The sequence below is a fragment of the Oncorhynchus gorbuscha genome, linkage group LG14, assembly GCF_021184085.1.
Source record: "Oncorhynchus gorbuscha isolate QuinsamMale2020 ecotype Even-year linkage group LG14, OgorEven_v1.0, whole genome shotgun sequence".
Taxonomy (NCBI): domain Eukaryota; kingdom Metazoa; phylum Chordata; class Actinopteri; order Salmoniformes; family Salmonidae; genus Oncorhynchus; species Oncorhynchus gorbuscha.
In genome coordinates, this window is record NC_060186.1 from 39,085,254 (window position 1) to 39,106,373 (window position 21,120).

A 21,120-nucleotide genomic window follows, 5' to 3' on the forward strand; every position below is an offset into this window, starting at 1 on the left:
TATCAGTCAATGAGTTCAAATTGTGTTGCTGAAAGAATTAAAAAGTCCCACAGAATTGTATCCAAGTTTAATTGTTATTTGAATGTCCCTTTCAAGTGTTGACTTCTGTGTGGCCACTGGTCATTATTTTTTGTATTGTCATTCCAGGTGTCCTATGACTTGACTGTTAATAATGGGTCTTCACTTTTCTCCCTGTGTAAGGCTAAATAGCTATTACACTTTTTTTCTGAATACAGGGAAATAAAGTACAATTGTTTATGCTTTGTTAAACACAAATAACAAGTCTTTGGTGTAGGCCACTGTAACGCTAAATGCCGAACCAAAGGCTGTTCCACATACTGTCAACCAGCCTGTGCCGTAGCAATGTACTCCATCCACGCGGTGGCGCTGTATAATTGTATCATACAGACATTTCTTGTTGCATTCGTTGACTATTATGACTTTCAAAACAAATGGACGTTTTGTGCATGCGGTTTTGATTGCTCGGGAATGTTTTCCATCATCAATAACGTTTCCTCAAACGCTTTGTACTCTTTCATACAATAGGGTTGCATAAATAAAGACTCAACATACTTTTGCAATGGCATCTGGAAACGATAAGGATGCCCCGAAAGAAGGGAATTTCAGGATTCCTGGCCTGAGGGGAGCGAAGACCACCACACTTTTCCGAGCTGTTAACCCCGAGCTCTTCATTAGACCAGTAAGGCCTACTGATGAACTCCTCGGCTACAATTATATTAGGTACATAGGAGTTTGTTATCAGTGTCGTCTGTTGTTCACGTGTCATTACATTTGTGGTTTATTGATTTTACAGAACAAGCCTGTGATGGCCTTTGGACTTGTAACTATCACCTTGTGTGTGGGCTACCTGGGCTACCTTCACGCCACCAAAGATAACGACCAGCAGCTGTATGAAGCTATTGACAGTGAAGGGGAGAAGAACATGAGGAGGAAAACCTCGAAATGGGACTGATCCCATCAGATATGCAATATATCCTGAACATTATTGTAGGGAAATGGCATGGGCGGAAAGCACTGGATCTGTGTATAAAATTATTATGGTTATTAAATATTGTTAAAATGAGGCAAAAGCTGTTGGATTCAGTTATTCAACTATTGAAACAACAATTTACTTTAGAGAATAAATACAATAAGGTAAGCCCATAAAAAGCCTATAGAGGATTCCACGTCAAGAAAGAGGACACAATAGGATGCATCACAATGAGTTTTTCCTTTTTCAGATACTTGCATTTGAAGTCACACGTTCTTATAAAAAAAAATCTTCTACAAAGCAGTATTTTAAATACTTTAAACAGTAGCTAGTTTTAAATAGAGCAAGATATCCCACCCTATGGGTTGGGAGGTAATACTTCAATAATTATGTACTTTGTGAGGTGAGGTCCAGTGTACAAGCTAAAATGGACAGAGTCAAAAAGGGAAATTCCCAACGTGGGAATAGAAGCTTCGCAGAATCCTTCCTGTGTCTAGAGGTGAAAGACGAACTGCAAGAGAGCGAGAGCCCACAAGCCGTACTCACAGCTTTGTTTGGCAACACTGATAAAGCCGAAGCAGTTGAGTACTCACTCAAACCTCATTGGTATGTCCAAACCCCCTTTATTAGATTCACTCCAATGATACTACTTATCAATGATAGCAGTCTGTAACATATGTTTAAGCGACTATCACATTGAATTGTATATAAAAGCGAAAACATACACCAGTATTACATGACCGAGTTTCAAAATGAGAAGGAGAAGTGTATTAAAGCTGCTACTGAAGAGGCGTGGTGTAAGATAAAAACTACGGTTTGCAACTGCACATGGGGATAAAGATCGTACTTTTTGGAGAAATGTCTGATGAAACACAAAATAGAACTGTTTGGCCATAATGACCATTGTTATGTTTGGTGGAAAAAGGGGGAGGCTTGCAAGCCAAAGAACACCATCCCAACCGTGAAGCACGGGGGTGGCAGCATCATGTTGTGGGGGGTGCTTTGCTGCAGGAGGAACTGGTGCACTTCACAAAATAGATGGCATCATGAGGTAGGAAAATTACGTGGATATATTGAAGCAACATCTCAAGACATCAGTCAGGAAGTTAAAGCTTGGTCGCAAATGGGTCTTCCAAATGGACAATGACTCCCAAACACACTTCCAAAGTTGTGTAAAAATGGCTTAAGGACAACAAAGTCAAGGTAATGGAGTGGCCATCACAAAGCCCTGACCTGAATCCCATAGAACATTTTTGTGCAGAACTGAAAAAGCATGTGTGAGCAAGGAGGCCTACAAACCTGACTTAGTTACTCCGGCTCTATCAGGAGGAATGGGCCAAAGTTCACCCAATTTATTGTGGAAGGCTACCCAAAACGTTTGACCCAAATTAAATAATTTAAAGGCAATGCTACCAAATACTAATTGAGTGTATGTAAACTTCTGACCCACTGGGAATGTGATGAAAGAAATAAAATCTGAAATAAATAATTCTCTCTACTATTAATCTGACATTTCACATTCTTAAAATAAAGTGGGAATCCTAACTGATTTAAAACAGGGACTTTTTATGTGGATTAAATGTCAGGGATTGTGAAACTGAGTTTAAATGTATTTGGCTACGGTGTATGTAAACTTCAACTATATATATACTGTATTTTATACCATCTATTGCACCTTGCCTATGCTGCTTGGGCCATCGCTCATCCATATATTTTTATGTACATATTCTCATTCACCCTTTTTAGATTTGTGTGTATTAGGTAGTAGTTGGGGAACTGTTAGATTACTTGTTAGATATTACTGCACTGTCGGAACCATAAGCACAAGCATTTTGCTACACTCGCATTAACATCTGCTAACCATGTATACAGTGCCTTTCGAAAGTATTCGGCACCCTTGAACTTTGCGACCTTTTGCCATATTTCAGGCTTCAAACATAAAGATATAAAGGTATTTTTTTGTGAAGAATCAACAACAAGTGGGACACAATTATGAAGTGGAACGACATTTATTGGATATTTCACACTTTTTTAACAAATCAAAAACTGAAAAATTGGGCGTGCAAAATTATTCAGCCCCTTTACGTTCAGTGCAGCAAACTCTCCAGAAGTTCAGTGAGGATCTCTGAATGATCCAATGTTGACCTAAATGACTAATGATGATAAATACAATCCACCTGTGTGTAAACATCTTGGAGCAATAACTGCTCAGCCGTGAAGTGGTTTGGCCACACAAGCTCTCAGAACAGGACCGCCGAGTGCTGAAGCGCGTAAAAATCGTCTGTCCTCTGTTGCAACACTCACTACCGCATTCCAAACTGCCTCTGCAAGCAACGTTGGCACAATAACTGTTTGTCTTGAGCTTCATGAAAAGGGTTTCCATTGCCAAGCGTCTGCTGGAGTGGAGTAAAGCTCGCCGTCACTGAACTCTGAAGCAGTAGAAACACGTTCTCTGGACTGATGACTCACGCTTCACCCTCTGGCAGTCTGACAGACTAATCTGGTTGTGGCAGATGCAAGTAAAACACTACCTGCCCCCATATGTAGTGCCAATTGTTTGGTAGAGGAGGAATAATGGTCTAGTGTTGTTTTTCATGGTTTGAGCTAGGCCCCTTAGTTCCAGAAGGGAAATCTTAACGCTACTGCATACAAGTAATTCTAGACGATGCTGTGCTTCCAACTTTGTGGCAACAGTTTAGGGAAGGCCCTTTCATTTTACAGCATGACAATGCCCCTGTGCGGAAAGGCGAGGTCCATAGAGAAATGGTTTGTCGAGATCGGTGTGGAAGAACTTGACTGGCCTGCACAGAGCCCTGACCTCAATCCCATCATAACACCTTTGGGATGAATCGGAACGCCAACTGCGAGCCAGGCCTAATCGGCCAACATCCGTGCCTGATCTCACTAATACTCTTGTGGCTGAATGGAAGCAAGTCCCCGCAGCAATGTTTAACATCTAGTGGAAAGCCTTCCCAGAAGCGTGGAGGCTGTTATAGCAGCAAAGGGAGGACCAATTCCATATTAATGCCCATGATTTTAGAATGATATTTTCGAGCAGGTGTCCACATACACCTCATGACCATGACTATGTGAACCCTATACATTAAAATGTCCAGTATGGGCACAATCAAGTAGCTTCATTTCTGAGATTAAATTAACAAAATCATGTTGCATGAATGCTAATGTTCTGTTTCTAACTATAGAAACTATTTCAGAACAATCTGTGATGGTAGGTGTTCCATGGTAGATTCAGTTAATCTATCTGGAGAGGAGTATGCAGTCAGTGGCCTTTTCTCATTTGGGGAAAAAGTCTGCCCTCCACCCTCTCTCTGTCCTCTCTCTGTGAGTCGGAAACCGAGTGGTCGAAGAGATGCCAATTCGTTAGTAGGTGAACGGACGAGTCCTCCCCTCTAGCCACCTTTCATCAGTATAGTCATGTGGGTCCTTGTGGAAGAGTTTTGAAGTCTGCCTCACCTCCTTTCAATCTTCTTTTGTTTTGTCTAAGGAGAAAAGTGTGTACACATTTAGAACGATAAGTAGCAAATTGTTTAAAATGTCTTGAACATTTAACTTAATTTATCACTTTACACTTATTTTGGGATTCACGCAGAGAGAACATTTGCTAAGTGCGTCGAGGCATGTTGATTCTGGTCGGATCGAAATAAATGGTCAGTTTTCTCCCTTTCCAACTCTCCTTAACGTTCAAATGATTCCACAATACTGATGGATCCTAAAGATATTATCACCTACAGTGCATTCGGAAAGTATTCAGACCCCTCGACTTTTTCCACATTTTATTACGTTACAGCCTTATTCTAAAATGGATTAAATTGTTTTTTTCCCCTCATCAATCTACACACAATACCCCATAATGACAAAGCAAAAACAGGTTTTAGATTTTATTTTTTACAAAAGAAATATAGATATATAGAGAAATATATAGATATTACATTTACATAAGTATTCAGACCCTTTAATCAGTACTTTGTTGAAGCAGCTTTGGCAGCAATTACAGCCTCGAGTCTTCTTGGGTATGACACTACAAGCTTGGCACGCCTGTATTTGTGTAGTTTCTCTCACGCTTCTCTGCAGATCCTCAAGCGCAGTCAGGTTGAGTGGGGAGCGTTGCTGCAAAGCTATTTTCAGGTCTCTTCAGAAATGTTGGGTTCAAGTCCGGGCTCTGGCTGGGCCACCCAAGGACTTGTCCTAAAGCCACTCCTGCGTTGTCTTGGCTGTGTGCTTCGTGTTGTCCTGTTGGCAGGTGAACCTTCGCCCCAGTCTGAGGTCCTGACCGCTCTAGCAGGTTTTCATCAAGGTTCTCTTTGTAATTTGCTCTGTTTATCTTTCCCTCGATCCTGACTAGTCTTCCTGCTGCAGAATAACATACCCACAGCATGACATACCCACCATGCTTCACCGTAGGGGTGGTGCCAGGTTTCCTCCAGACGTGACTCTTGGCATTCAGACTAAAGAGTTGGTTTGTTTCATCAGACCAGATAATCTTGTTTGTCATTGTTTTTAGGTGCCTTTTGGCAAACTCCAGCGGGCCTTTTACTGAGAAGTGGCTTCTGTCTGGCCACTCTACCATATAGGCCTTATTGGTGGAGTGCTGCAGAGATGGTTATCCTTCTGGAAGGTTCTCCCATCTCCACAGAGGAACTCTAGAACTCTGTCAGAGTGACTATCGGGTTCTTGGTCACCTCCCTGATCATTGTCCTTCACCGATTGCTCAGTTTGGCCGGGCGGCCAGCTCTAGGAAGAGTGTCGGTGGTTCCAAACTTCTTCCATTTAAGAATGACGGAGGCCTATGTGTTTTTGGGGACCATCAATGCTGCAGAATTGTTTCGCTATCCTTCCCCATTGTAGAGTAATAGTGAAGACATCAAAACTATGAAATCACACATAGAATCATGTAGTAACCAGCATAGTGTTAATCAAATCAAAATATATTTTAGATTCTTCAAAGTCGCCCCCTTTTGCACAATCTTGGCATTCTCTCAACCAGCTTCATGAGAAATGATTTTCCAACTGTCTTTCCAGCACATTCTGAATACTTGTTGGCTGCTTTTCCTTCACTCCATGGTCCAACTCATCCCAAACCATCTCAATGGGGATGAGGCCAGGTCATCTGATGCAGTACTCCATCACTCTCCTTCTTGGTCAAATAGCTCTTACACAGCCTGGTGGTGTGTTTTGGGTCATTGTCCTGTTGAAAATCAAATTACAGTCCCACCAAACGCAAACCAGATGGGATGGCATATCGCTGCGGTAGCCATGCTGGTTAAATGTGCCTTGAATTCTAAATAAATCACCCACCGTGATGTCCATTGCTGGTGTTTCTTGACCCAAGCAAGTCTCTTTCTTATTATTGGTGTCCTTTTAGTAGTGGATTCTTTGTGTGAATCAGGCCTTCGAATTGCTGCAGTCTCCTCTGAACAGTTGTTGTTGAGGTGTGTCTGTTACCCAATTTTTGTATTTTTATTTAACCTTTTATTTAATTAGTTAAGAACCTTTTATTTAATCAGTTAAGAACAAATTCTTATTTACGACAGCCTACCCCGGCCAAACTCAGACGACGCTGGGCCAATTGTGCGCTGCCCTATGGAACTCCTAATCACGGCTGTATGTGATACAGCCTGGAATCGAACCAGGGACTGTAGTGACGCCTCTTGCACTGAGATGCAGTGGCTTGGACCGCTGCGCCACTCGGGAGCCCAAATAGGGCTATCTTCTGTATACCACCCCTACCTGGTCACAAAGCAACTGATTGGCTCGAATGCATTAAGAAGGAAAGAAATTCCGTAAATGAACTTTTATCAAATCGCACCTGTTCATTGAAATGCATTCCAAATGACTACCTCATGAAGCTGGTTGAGAGAATGCCAAGAGTGTGCAAAGTTGTCAAGGCAAAGGGTGGGCAACTTTGATGAATCTCAAATAAACCAATCAAAATATATTTTCTAACACTTTTTTGGATACTACATGATTCCATGTGTGTTATTTTTGAAAGGAGAAAATAGCAAAAATACAGAAACTCTTGAATGAGTAGGTGTGTCAACTTTTGACTGATACTGTAGGTCTGTAGCCTATACCGTTTATCTTTTAATACAGTCATCTCTTGTTTAATTTGCAGCGTCTTTATATCCTTTGCCATGTTAGGCAAAAAAATGGGCAAGTTTATTTGTAGTCAGTCAAATTTGGTTCATCGGTCACAAAGACGGATGAACATTTTGATTTTGCGTTTAGCGGATATCTTCTGTGTATAAAGTGACGTGGAAGGTCAAAGAAAGCATCAAGCGACGTGCTTAGCTGTTCCACGACTGGTCTGAAGCAGTCGTTAAATAACAAGCGTTTTCAAGAGCAACTTTGGTAACGATGGTTTTGAGAAAATGTGAACTTGACATGCAACAATTTTAAAGATTTTACTTAGGTACAGTTCGTATAAGGAAATTCATTTTAATTAATGAATTAGGCCCTAATCTATGGATTTCACATGACTGGGAATACAGATATGCATCTGTTGGTCACAGATATCTTCAAAGAAAAAAATGGGCCACGGGATCTCAAATCAAATCAAATCAAATCAATCTCGTCACGGTATCTCTGTGCACTCAAATTGCCATCGATAAAATGCAATTGTGTTCGTTGTCCGTAGCTTAATCCTGTCCATGCCATAACCCCACCGCCACCATGGGGCAAACTGTTCACAGCTTTGACAGCGTTTCGCCCATACAACGCCATACACGTAAGTCCAGTTGGACGTACTGCCAAATTCTCTAAAACGACGACGTAGTTGGCTTATGTTCTCAGGCATCAGCTCTGGTGGACATTCCTGCAGTCAACATGCAAATTGCACACTCCCTCAAAAGTTGAGACATCTGCGGCCTTTTATTGCCCCCAGCACAAGTTTCACCTGTGTAATGATCATGCTGTTTAGTCAGCTTCTTGCTATGCCACACCTGTCAGGTGGATGGATTATCTTGGGAAAGGAGAAATGCTCACTAACAGGGATGTAAACAAATGGGACCAACACATTACATGTTCTGTAGATTTTTGTTGTTGTTCAGTGTAGCTTTTGGAAAACCAGGCCCAGGTAGAGCGCTTAACCAGTACATTTTGACCAATCATTTAGAGGGAGGAGTATGGTGTGAGTTTAAATGTATTGTTGAGGACGCGAATTACGCATTTTACACACATTTCTAACTTTCTATGCAATGCTGTCAATGGATACATAATGCTGTTCTATTTCAAGGTTCAGCATAGGAGTCTTATTTTCCACAGGTTTAAGGTCTCTTGTCTTTGTTGAAAGGATAACTGAGGCTGCTGAAAGAATAGAGTTGCTGTGGCAACAGGCCTTTTCTAAGGCCCACCTCCAGGTGCAGGTCTACCAGCTGTGTGATGAGGCACAGCAGGTGGGTTATAATACATAACAATTACTCCAGGGTTGTGTTCATTAGGGCATGCAACAGAAAATATTTGTGCAAAATATCCAGGTAGTCCCTCAAAGTGCGTTTTTCTTCCATTTGGTGCCCAATGAAAATGACCCATCATGCGTTTTTGTTTATTTTTGGTTCATTTACCTCCACTTGCAGATAGCTTTTAATCTGTTCAGTTATCAAAAAGAGAAGCTCCAGACGTACAGAATCGAGATTGCTAAAGATGCGAGGAAGGCTGAGACGTTAACATCTGAATTTGAGGCATCCATCTATACACCTGCCATGGTAAATATAGGCTACTCTGATATTTTCCTCCTAAGATGGGTGCATTGAAGTATTAAAGTTGCTGTATGGATCCTGAACAACAGCGGTGTTGTGTTTACATGTCTTCTCTCCCTGCTGCCAGGCTCTAGGCCGCTGTGCTGAGGATGTGATCCACACGTTAGCTGACACTCTGCTTCCTGGTGATGCCCAGACCCAGGGAAGAGTGGGTGCAGGATCCGGACAGACTGAAGGAGAACTTCCACTCTGCTGTAGAGCGCCCTCATCAGACCCTCGGAGCAGTCGCCGACTTCGACCACTACTACAACAAAGTAGGTATTCTGTTGGACTGACCGTTTTATGATTTCTGAGTGTATATGCTAACTCAGAAATGTCTACATAATACTGAAGTGGTAATTGAAATTGACAACAATTATTGAAGATGATTAGGAAGATTATTGAAATTACATTTACGTTTTATATTTATAATAATGTGGTCTATTTAATCTAATGTCATGCACTCAATTTATTTCATCTCAACAGGCCAATAGCTGGTACAGCATCGTCCTGTGTGAGAACTTTCTCCAAGACCTTCTGTGGGGTGTGAACTGTGACAGCCTCCCCAAACGGTACCACCCGCTGGAGATGCATGGCCCTGACCCTGTGTGGAGGCAGGCGGTCTGTGACTTCATTTACATTTTACATTTACATTTAAGTCATTTAGCAGACGCTCTTATCCAGAGCGACTTACAAATTGGTGCATTCACCTTATGACATCCAGTGGAACAACCACTTTACAATAGTGCATCTAAATATTTTAAGGGGGGGGGGGGGTGAGAAGGATTACTTTATCCTATCCTAGGTATTCCTTAAAGAGGTGGGGTTTCAGGTGTCTCCGGAAGGTGGTGATTGACTCCGCTGTCCTGGCGTCGTGAGGGAGTTTGTTCCACCATTGGGGAGCCAGAGCAGCGAACAGTTTTGACTGAGCTGAGCGGGAACTGTACCTCCTCAGTGGTAGGGAGGCGAGCAGGCCAGAGGTGGATGAACGCAGTGCCCTTATTTGGGTGTAGGGCCTGATCAGAGCCTGGAGGTACTGAGGTGCCGTTCCCCTCACAGCTCCGTAGGCAAGCACCATGGTCTTGTAGCGGATGCGAGCTTCAACTGGAAGCCAGTGGAGAGAGCGGAGGAGCGGGGTGACGTGAGAGAACTTGGGAAGGTTGAACACTAGACGGGCTGCGGCGTTCTGGATGAGTTGTAGACTTCCTGAGAAGGAACCCCTCCCCAGACATGGAGCAGCTGGTCCAGCTGGCTCACCTGGCCAATGTCATCCCTGACGCCCAGCTCTAGCAGAAGGGCAAACAGCTGTCACAAAGGTGAGAAACTCCAGCTTGTGTGTTGGAAAACGTCTGTTGCATAATCATGTTTAAATGCTTTAGGAGGGTATTAACTAGTTAAAACTTCTATTTGCTATTTGATTTGGCAACTTGTATGGCAGTATTTCTATTGAATACTTGTTCACAGGCAAGTTGGCCCTGCCACCTTCTCTCCAGGTGCATGACCCTGTGAAAACTCCTGACTTCTCCAGGGGCAGTATGAGTTTCTGAGAGCCCGCCACAGGAAAGGGCCTGGGCCACACACTAACCTGGGTGTGGGCGGAGGCCCCGAGGCCATTAACAGTCCAGGCGGGGCATTATGTAGTCTCCAAAAAACCTCTGGTTCCAGATCAGACTGACAACCTGCACAGCCGTGGCTCCCTCTCTAACCTCAAACACCAAGTCCTTCTAGGTACGTCCCCCTCCAGTGCTATCTCTGGGGCTGTGTCTGCTGTGGGGAATAATCCCTCTCTCAGCTCCTCTGACTCTGGTGTTGATGGAGCAGGAAGCAGCCATGTGGAGACTGGGGCAGGGAGGGAGGGATGGGAAGGGCTGTCCAAGGTACCAGCCACAAGGCAGCCCCAGATCCACGAGGAGAACATCTCTAGCGTGTCTGACTCGGAAGGACTGTAGGGAGGAGTTTGACTTTAGCTCTGTGGGCAATACCTCCATGGCCAGCATTCAGATTATCCCTAAAATAACGGTGGACTCGCTAGATTTTGAAATGAAACTGAAGCAGTCGGCTACCCTGCCCCAGAACCACTGGCTCAGTCTGCCTGTGGATGACCTGGAGAACTCTTACACGGTCACCATCACCCAGAACCATTCACCACATCAACAAGACATCAAGAGCCCAAACCCCTCAGAGTGCTCCCACCACACCAACCAATTATCCAATCGGTCTCGAGACCAGCCCACACAGACGGAGGTACACACCAGTCCTCAGAGCAGAGGGGCACAGCCCAGTGACAGTATCCTATAGGCACAGGACAGCTTTGAGGAGTCAGAACTGAGCCCCACTTGTAATTCCCTCTCCAGCACCATCACAGATGCAGGAGACGTGCCCAACTACACTGCAGAGAGCATTCCCACTCTTCCCTGGGATACGTATGACTTCCATAACCCGAAACGGGACACCTGTGAAAGGTAATGACACATTTATGCTCTTGTCTCATGACATGGTCCACATAGCCGCTAATTGTGCCTAGCACTTATATTGTTTGTGTTTGTAGGATTACAAGCTCCATGTGTAACGGATCTCATCCTCCTCTTCTGAGGAGGAGTAGCGAGAAGGATCGGAGGACCAATGCGCAGCGTGGTAAGTGTCCATAATATTTAATCAAACACAACAGAACACTGGAACAAAACAATAAACGTGAATAACCGAAACAGTACCGTGTGGCACAGACACTAACATGGAAAATTAACACCCACAACTCAAAAGTGAAACCAGGCTAAGCATGATTCTCAATCAGGGACAACGATTGACAGCTGACTCTGATTGAGAACCATATTAGGCCGAACACAGAAATCCCAAATGATAGAAAAACGAACATGGACAACTCACCAAACTCACGCCCTGACCATACTAAAACAAAGACAGAACAAAGGAACTAAGGTCAGAACGTGACAACATGACTGAAGTCTCGTAAATTGACTGGGACCTAAAGGAACAGTGGGGTCTCAGGGAGGTGGCGGAAATACTGGAGGCAGGTTGACTCAAATGTTCAATGGATTGTTTTCATGCCAAAGCAGTAAATAGTTCGGAGCATTAGATTTGCACATTACCAAGATTGGGTAATAGTGACCTAAATCACATTGGCGTAGGCCAATACCTTGCATTTGTAAACACTTTTTGTACAGGTGGAAGAGAATGTGATGGCACAGGAGCAGATGTGGAATGTTCTTCTGAATACTGGGAGCTCAAGCAAAGTGTGGGCGTCATGGGGCAGCGAGGAGCAGACACGTTTGGTAGGTCGTGATGATATACAGTGCCTTCAGAAATGATTCACACCCTTTGACTTTTTCCCCCCAAAATGGTGTTACAGCCTGAATTTAAAATGGATTTAACTGTTTGTCATTGGCCTACACACAATACCCCATAATGTCAAAGTGGAATTATGTTTGTTTTTTTATGTTTACAAATAATTCTAAATGAAATGCCATGAGTTTAAGTATTCAACCCCTTTGTTATGGCAAGCCTGAATAAGTTCAGGAAAAAAAACATTTGCTTAACAAGTCACATAAGTTGCATGAACTTACTCTGTGCAATAATAATGTTTTAACATGATTTCTGAATGACTACCTCATCTCTGTACCCCACACATACAACTACATGTAAGATCCCTCAGTCAAGCCGTGCATTTAAACCACAAAGACCAGGGAGGTTTTCCAATGCATAGTGGTGGCTGCATCGGGCTATTGGTATGCTTGTAATCGTTAAGGACTGTTAAGGAGTTTTTCAGGCTAAAAATTAACAATGGCTCAGGCGAAATTCTAAAGGAAAACCTGGTTGTCTGCTTTCAACCAGATACTGGGAGATGAATTCACCCCTCAGCAGGACAATAACTTAAAACAAAAACACAAATGTACACTGGAGTCACAAGTCAGTTTGTCAAATTTCTGCCCTGCAAAGCTGCCCCGGTCAAATGTAAGTGCTGTTATTGTGAAGAGGAAACGTATAGGAGCAACGATTTCGGAATGAGATGTTCGACGAGTAGGTGTCCACATACTTTTTGTCATATAGTATGTATTAGTGTTTTATTGTTAAATTCTAACATTTGTTTAAAAATATATATATATATATATTATTATTTTTTTACCTTAGAGTATTTTGTGTAGATAATTGACAAATTACAATTAAATCCATTTTAAACTTTATAACACAATAAAATATGTGGAAAAGGTCAAGGGGTGTGACGACTTACTGAAGGCACTGTAAATGTGTTCCTGTATGTCAGACTTGGATCATGGGACCACTTAAGCTGGTGAACTACAAAGTAGACCATTGCCCATACATTACAAATTAGATTCCATAAATTAGATTGTGGCTTTTTCCTCCAATTACAAAATGCACTGGTCAACAAACAACCATTTGTACTATTTTCGTAGACTCCCCGCACATTGTTAAGAAAGTATTGTTTTTACAAGATTGAACAGGCATTTAACTTAATGCAAGACAATTGTTTATCTTGTTTAGTGGCCTTTAAATCGTAATAGATACCCCATCAGCTGGTTATCTCCACTGTTATTGTTAAATCAATAACAATGTTATTGTTCTTGTTCTTGTTTCTAGATGTCCTCCAGTGATTTAAAAGCGGCGGGTGTCCTGGGTCTTGATGACAGTCTTGACTCTGCCGACACTGACAACCATAGTGAATGCCGGTCATCAGAGGCAGCCAGTGAAACTGAGGCATCAGAATGCAGCATGAGCCACAATGGAAGGCCAATGGAGAATGGGCCGACGGGGTTGAGGCCCCCTCAGACCAACAGGGGACAGTTCCTGAAGGAGCTTAAAGGACTGCACGTTCTCGATTAGCTCATCATGGAGGAGAACCTCAAGATCCACAAGCTCAGACAAGCTGAGAACGAGAGCCTTGATGAAAAGCCCCCTCAATCGACGGGCTCCCGAAGTACGTGCAAGGAGAGGCAGGCGTTTCTATTCGAACTAGAAAGAGAGAAAAGGGAAGTGGAGAGGATGGAAATGAACCTAGCTAAAGAGATGACTAAAAGATGTCAACTCACAAAGAGGATAAGCAGAACCAAGAAAGTAGTGAAATGCTCTATAATGGACAGGACTTCTAAACTGAATAACTTGGAGGTTGGTGCTCTCTGCGATGATCTTATATCAGACCATAGAAGCCTCAACGTAAAGCACTTGCCAACCCTGCCCAAACACACCATAAACCTTGATCCTAATGAATCCCTTGTTATTACTGCAACCTTTTCAACCATAATGCCTGTATCACAAGACTTTGTTCAAAGTGTAAATGGTCAGTATCCACATGCGGACTCTAGTATATCTGGCTGTGGTGATGGCGTGGTAGAAGTAGATGCTCCCAGCCACAGTGAGTTTATGGAGCACAGAGCATCACAACCAGTCTTAACTCTACCACAAAGCTATTCTGATCCCAGTGAATGTGTTGAAGAGGTTGGAATCCAACTCCAAGAGAGTACAGATGAGGAAGGCTTAGATTTCAGATTGGTGTACGACTTGCAATTTCCCCAAGAGGCCACCTTGACACCTGAAATGTGCCCAGAACATGGAGTATTTGACCCGAGTTGGAATTATAACAAACCCCCCCCCCAGTGCCTAAACCAAGAAAGGCATCACTTCCTGTGAATGACAAAGGGCTAGAACTCATCATCTCAATGGAAACCATGTATTTAACCCTCTGCCCTGATAGTGATTCAGACCCTAACCCCAGACTCGCACCAGAAGTCATGCCAGAGTTCAGCACTCTTCCGAAGCCTAAAGGGCGAAGCCTCAAACCTGTGAAGGACCACAGCAATATCCACAACAACAAACCCCTCGCAGCTCAACAGGCATCATTATGCAATTAACCCTTTGGAGTCCCGTGAGCAGTCCTCTCTTGACAATTCCTCTGTTGAATCAACATTAACACCTGTTGACTCTGCCGGTGTTCAGATAGAAATCCAGACAGAAATCCAACCTTTCCCAGAAATCTGAGGATATTTCAATGGCACATTCTGGGTTTAATTCTGAAGAGCTACCTCGTATGTTTGCTGAAGCGATATCTGGATCATGTGAACCAAGCGGAGCTGATGAGTGGAGAGAAGTAGAGCCCTGATGGGTTTCAGAGGTGTAGGACTGCAAGGAGGGCCATCTCTAGGTCACCTGTCAATCAACCCAATGTCCAAATAACCACCAGAGACATAAGGATTAGTAGTTGTTTGGAAAGACATTCACGTTATTCACAATTTGAATATTATACGGTCTTTCAGTTAAATGGGAATGATTATATCTCTCTGAACTTGTATTTACAGATGACCAATTTCAATACTCCAACAGTGCTGGACACAGGATCTGATTTGATGAAAGCAGGGTTTGCTGATCAGGACCTCCCAAATACTATATTTCCAAATATCATTGGGCTGCCTAAATATGAGGTAATTGTATGAGCAAAGTATTTGGTGTTTGTCCTCGGTCATGTGGCTATTCATATGCTAGGCCGCCACCATACGTTTCCCAACATGGAGACTGGCTTTCTGATTTGCCTACTGTTTTGTCAACAGGAAATAATGAATGGCAACTTTGAACGGGAGACTTTCATTGGACATGAGGCTCAACACATGAGAGGAGTCCTGGTACTGAAGTATCCCATGAAAAACGGAATTATAAGCAACTGGGAGGAAATGGAGAAGGGTTGTCTACTGTTGACATAATTCTATCCCATTGATGTTCTGATGAAGCTGTAGTACCTGGCGGTTTATAGGATTTAAACCTCACTGGTCTCGCTTCAGATTTGGCACCACACGTTCCAGCAAGCTGCAGGTCGATCCAGACGACCACCCTGTCCTATTGACCGAGGCAGCCATGAACCCGCTGGAGAACCGCCAGCGCATGATGGAACTTATGTTTGACTGCTTTACCGTTCCCCTCGCCTATGTGACCATGCAGGCAGTGCTGGCACTCTACGCAGCAGGGAGGTCCACAGGCAAACTAACTTTTATCTACTCTGTTGATGTAAGTAAATATACAGTAGATTCAGTTAGTATATGAATCCATCTAATCCAGTGATTATATTCCTGAGTAAAGGATTGCATGCTTTCGCTCTTGTTCAAAGTAAAGATTCAAATCTAGGAGAGAAATGATGTATTTTTAGCTTTAATAATGGATAAGATTGCTAATCACTGTAGCCTTTGTCTTCTAATAGGTGTAGTGTTTGACTCTGGGGATGGAGTGAGTCATAGGGTGCCAGTGTTTGAGGGATACTGTCTACCTCACGCAGTGGCTGGCCATGATGTTACAATGCACCTTAAAATGGTATTTGATGTTAACAGTTTTTTGTGTGTTTTTTTTACAGGGACTCTGTTAAATATGCTAATTTGGTCAAAAAAATCATTTGTTTTTTTCACCTTTGCTTTCTGCTATCCTGTGTCCCAACTTCTGCAGGAGCAGGGAGTGTGCATGCACACTTTTACCAAGATGGAGATTGTGAGAGAGATAAAAGAGAAATGCTGCCAGGTGGCCCGGGACTATGAATCGGAGTTAACCTGTGGGCTGTCGGCTAGCAGTGATGTATTACATCATGCCTGATGGACAAGTCGTCCACCTCAGCACAGAGCGGTCCAGGTAAGCCTCTAACCGACCCCCTGTATCCCCACTTTAAAGAACACTCACCCTTATGAGTGGTGATGGTTAAGTGATCTGCTGCTATGTATTGAGGAAATTGAGACTAAGAACTGCAAGTGTTTTAACTCTGCCAACAGCTTTTGATTATGGTACTACCAAGTAAGCCATTGGATGGCCACCAGGGGTCAGCTTTAATCTGTTAATCAGTGATGTCTTCCATCCACAGTGTAAGCCAGATCTGATTGGACGAGACCATTACGGGATGCATGAGAGTATTTTTGAGTGTGTGCGTGTGACCAGCCTTAAGGACGGAGGTGTATCTGTTTGGAGTGGAGGTGCAGTGCTAGCTAACTTATCATCCTTTGACTTCACCTGGATCAGCCAAGAGGAATATGAGGAACATGGCCCACAGATCGTCTTCAGGAAGTGCTTCTGAGCTGGACTCATCATCTGGACTGGATGGTGCAATATAGTTCTACTGCATAATGCCAGAGGACATTTCAGCTTGAAGCTTCCAACGCTCTATTACTTTGAGTGTGATATAAAATTGTTCTACTGTTGTCGGGCAGATCAGACAATAGTTGGGAATGTTCTGATTTATGCTTAGTGACATAAATCCTGATTCAAGACGGTTGCATTCCTTAAATTGATGCCTTTGTCAAAGATGTCCTGAGGATGTCCAAAGATTTACTTAGAATCTTCTTATCAGGGTCTGGCAATATGTAAAGAAAGATTACAGACTTATACGCGCTTCAGAACAGGTTTGAACATATTTCTCTGTGTGCATCTTGAAATATTAGTTTGTTTTCTCCTCTTTTCAAATTGTTTTTTTGAGGGGGTGAACCAGGTATTTTGGTGATGGTAGGAAAACCAATCTACTTTATTTAAAGGCCCATTTGATCAGTCTTCTCCGTTTCTGAGAATCTACTACATATGCCATGGTTTTGGCAATGTCCATGACATGATGGCCAAATTGTAATAGTTTTCTGTGCATTTTATTAGCTTTCTTCATTTTATCTTTAAATAACTTCAACCTAAAATGTGCATGTTCATCTTTTCAGTGTTAACTTGGTGAAAGGTAAGTTACTGTAGTTTCCCCTCCAAGACCTGTAGCTAAATCAATGACCTGTAGCTAAACCACACCTAAATGGTAGACTGACTGTTTTCATTTTACTTCTCCATTGTGAGTTTTCCCTCTTGACTCTCCACTTAACCGCATTCAATGTTGTATGTCCCAAAATGAAGGCCTATATAACGCAAGTCCTGTAGCCTAGTGGTTAGAGCGTTGGACTAGTAGCCGAAAGGTTGCAAGATCGAATCCCTGAGCTGACAAGGTGAAAATCTGTCATTCTGCCCCTGAACAAGGCGGTTAACCCACTTTTCCAAGGCCGTCACTGAAAATAGGAATTTGATCTTAACTGACTTGCCTAGTTAAATAAAAAATAATGTGCATAGATCTTTTAAACCTACATTTTTTGTGTGTGTGAAGGGTCCCTTTGGTTCAATTCACAACGTCACCTATTCTTGACTCGGGTACACGTTTGTTCACAATATAGACTTTTCTGACTTACGAGTATTGATAAATCGTTCTACGTTTTGTAATGAATGGGACACATCTGTTAAGTGCATGTTTATCTACTCTAAAAGTGTTTTGACAGCAAGTACCTAAACTTGATGAGAACGTTGTATGTTGATTCATTGCGGCTATGACTTTCCCATTTGACGGTTACCTTGTACCCTTCCAAAAAATGGCCTGTTCATATGGACACACAATTGGCCTTATTAGTTTGGACCTTGCAGCATTTTGATAAACCTGACCTGAGTATCAACCCCATTTTGTTGACGGTAGACCTACTACCTAGTGTATGATTCACGTGTTACTTAACCCAGTCTTTGACGCACCATTTTTACATGTACTCTTCAGTGTTTTTTAAGAACTGCCATGTGTTTTTCTACTCTAAAGAAGTGGGGTTGCCATGTGATCTTAATCTCAGGTCTTAAGTGGAAGTCCGTAATCAACCCCTGTGAAATGGAAAGGCCTTATCCAAGGGCTAAAATATGGAGACCTCATTGACGTTAGTTCTTGGTCCGAGGTTGAGTTGAAGTTCCAGCCTCTCCTTTTTGAACTGTACATTCCATGCTTGAGATTTCCTACTTTCACCTAGACCAAGTTGTGTATGTAATGTCTGTTTTTATAATAAATATTTTTATCAAAATGTATGTTTCCATTATGTCCTTGTCAGGATATGCGTGAAGGGCTGTAGGAAGTCAGGCGCAGGAGAGCAGATAGTTGGTGGCAAAACGGAGCCTTTTATTTGGCGACCTAAAAGCACACGGCACAAACTAACACGAAATACAAATAAGGGTTTAACATAACCCAGCTTAACCAGCCTAATGTGTGCATACATGAACAGATAAACAATACCACGCAAAGACATGGGAAAACAGAGGGTTAAATACACAACACATAATGAGGGATATGAGAACTAGGTGTGTGGAAAAACAAGACAAAACAAATGGAAAATGAAAAATGGATCGGTGATGGCAAGAAGACCGAAGACTTCGACCGCCGAACAAGGAGAGGCATCGACTTCGGCAGAAGTCTCGACAGTCCTGCATGTCAATGTTATGCAAAGTTTAAAAAAATAATTAATGAGCATTTAATGACATGAAATGAATGAGAAGGCCAGTAAGATGTGTGCATCAATGCATTATGCTAGCTACTACAGTTACAATATTGCAACTTTTACATCCTGTGGCTCATGCAGTGTTACATTGATTACCATGGCAACCATGAAGATGTGGTGCAGAGGTGGGGAATTTGCATGATCTCTAGTATAGCTTGCAGGCTAAAAACATGTCTCATACTCGACCAGAAAGTGTAAATAAAAAACATAATTAGAGAAATTGCTCAAGAATGGGGCATAGCGGGGCATGGTGTCGGCAACGTTAGTGGCTTTCCTGATGGGTCCCTGGCTTACAATACTGTCAGAAATTATAAACATATCAAATCAAAGTTTATTTGTCATGTGTGCTAAATACAACCTTAGAGTGAAATGCTTACTTACAAGCCCTAACCAGCAGTGCAATTATTAAGTAAAAATAGGTATCAGGTAAACAATAGATGAGTAAAGAAATGTAACATTTTTAATGACGAGTTCTTCTTTGCCGTGATAATTAATGCACCTGACAGGTGTGGCATATCAAGAAGTTGATTAAACAACAGGATCATTACATAGGTGCACCTTGTGCTGGGGACAATAAAAGGCTATTCTAAAAATGTGCAGTTTTGTCACATCTCAATGCCGCAGATGTCTTAAGTTTTGAGGGAGCGTGCAATTGGCATGCTGACAGCAGGACTGTCCACCAGAGCTGTTAATCTGCCTCCAATGTCATTTTAGAGAATTTTGCAGTACATTCAACCAGCATCACAACTGCAGACCACGTGTAATTACGCCAGCCCAGGACGTCCACATCTGGATTCTTCACCTGCAGGATTGTCTGAGACCAGCCACCCTGACAGCTGATGAAACTGAGGAGTATTTATGTTTGTAGTAAAGCCCTTTTGTGGGGAAAAACAAATTCTGATTGGCTGGGCCTGGCTCCCAAGCGGGTGGGCCTATGCCCACCCATGGCTGTGCCCTTGCCCAGTCGGGAAATACATAGATTAGGGCATCATTTATTTATTTCAATTGATTGATTTCCTTATATGAACTGTTACTCAGTAAAATCGTTTAAATTGTTGCATGTTGCATTTATATATATATTTTTCAGTATAATTAATAACGTGGCTAGCTAGTTAGCCTTGTGTGATAAAGGCAAGCAGTGTCAGTGACAGTGTTTAGCTACTTTGTTAAATCAATGTTTTTCCTTTTCGGTAAAAATGTTGTGTTGGACCCACAAGTTCTATTCAAAGTTGATCGGACTGTTACCCAGCAAGATGTTAGAACTTATGGAAGTGTGTAGATTCACTCCATGTCATTATAACAACCAGGTTTGGCTGGTATCATGCCTGAGATTTTCGAGCAATGGGCTCATCGTCATCCGTGTTGTTTTTCCTTTGCAGTTGTGTGTGGACAAGCTCATGGACCAGGGGAGCCCTGCCCTTGACACGATCAAGAAGCAAGCCTACTTTGACATGAATTACAAGTCTCGACGTAATTGGGGGCTTTAAAATGCTCAAAGGATGTATGAACCAACGTTTTATTCATATGGTCTACTAACTAAACACTATCTATGTTGAGACATGAGGCCATTGTCAAGTACCTTCTAAAGACATGGCATACTGGTCTTGTACCTATTCATCAGTTTAGCCTCAAAGGTCGTGTTTTGTGTCCCAGGTGAGTTCCTTGAGGATCACCAGCAGGTACTTCAGTCGAAGCTAGGCCCAGTGAGTCGAGAAATCCCTGACAGCCGAGGGAAAACATGTGAGGATCTGGAGGGCCTTTACCATAAATAAGATTGTCAGTAATGTTCTGCTGAGCTCAGGTCTGGTTTCCCCCACAGTCATCACAACAGTGCGAGAGGCTACAGGTACTCACAAGGACTATTTTATTCTCATTTTGTACAACAAGTTAAAGTGGCCATCCTTAGTTGCTACATCAATTTTTTGGACTAATAAATTAATTAATTTTTGAATAAAAATAAATGCCGTATGAGCATAGTTCAACTTGTCATACCCCATCAGAAACCAAAATACAAGCTTGTTTTCCTTCAGTGTTTGTAATAAAAGTACATTTAAAC

At 42.6% G+C, this 21,120-nt stretch overlaps 1 protein-coding gene and 1 long non-coding RNA gene across 2 annotated transcripts; both read left to right on the top strand.

Moving 5' to 3' along the window:
* The first annotated feature begins 423 nt into the window (after positions 1-423).
* LOC123995758 (small integral membrane protein 8-like) lies at positions 424-1,090 on the top strand. Its single transcript, XM_046299431.1, has 2 exons — positions 424-700; positions 815-1,090. Exons 1-2 carry the CDS (start codon positions 581-583, stop codon positions 971-973), a joined length of 279 nt encoding a protein of 92 aa, XP_046155387.1. The 5' UTR covers positions 424-580; the 3' UTR covers positions 974-1,090.
* A 9,604-nt stretch (positions 1,091-10,694) lies between these two features.
* LOC123995773 lies at positions 10,695-16,838 on the top strand. The gene is made up of 8 exons (XR_006831889.1): positions 10,695-11,207; positions 11,294-11,379; positions 11,925-12,032; positions 13,357-15,191; positions 15,318-15,768; positions 15,959-16,068; positions 16,198-16,377; positions 16,604-16,838. It is a non-coding gene; the product is annotated as an uncharacterized LOC123995773 (long non-coding RNA).
* The last annotated feature ends 4,282 nt before the right edge of the window (positions 16,839-21,120 follow it).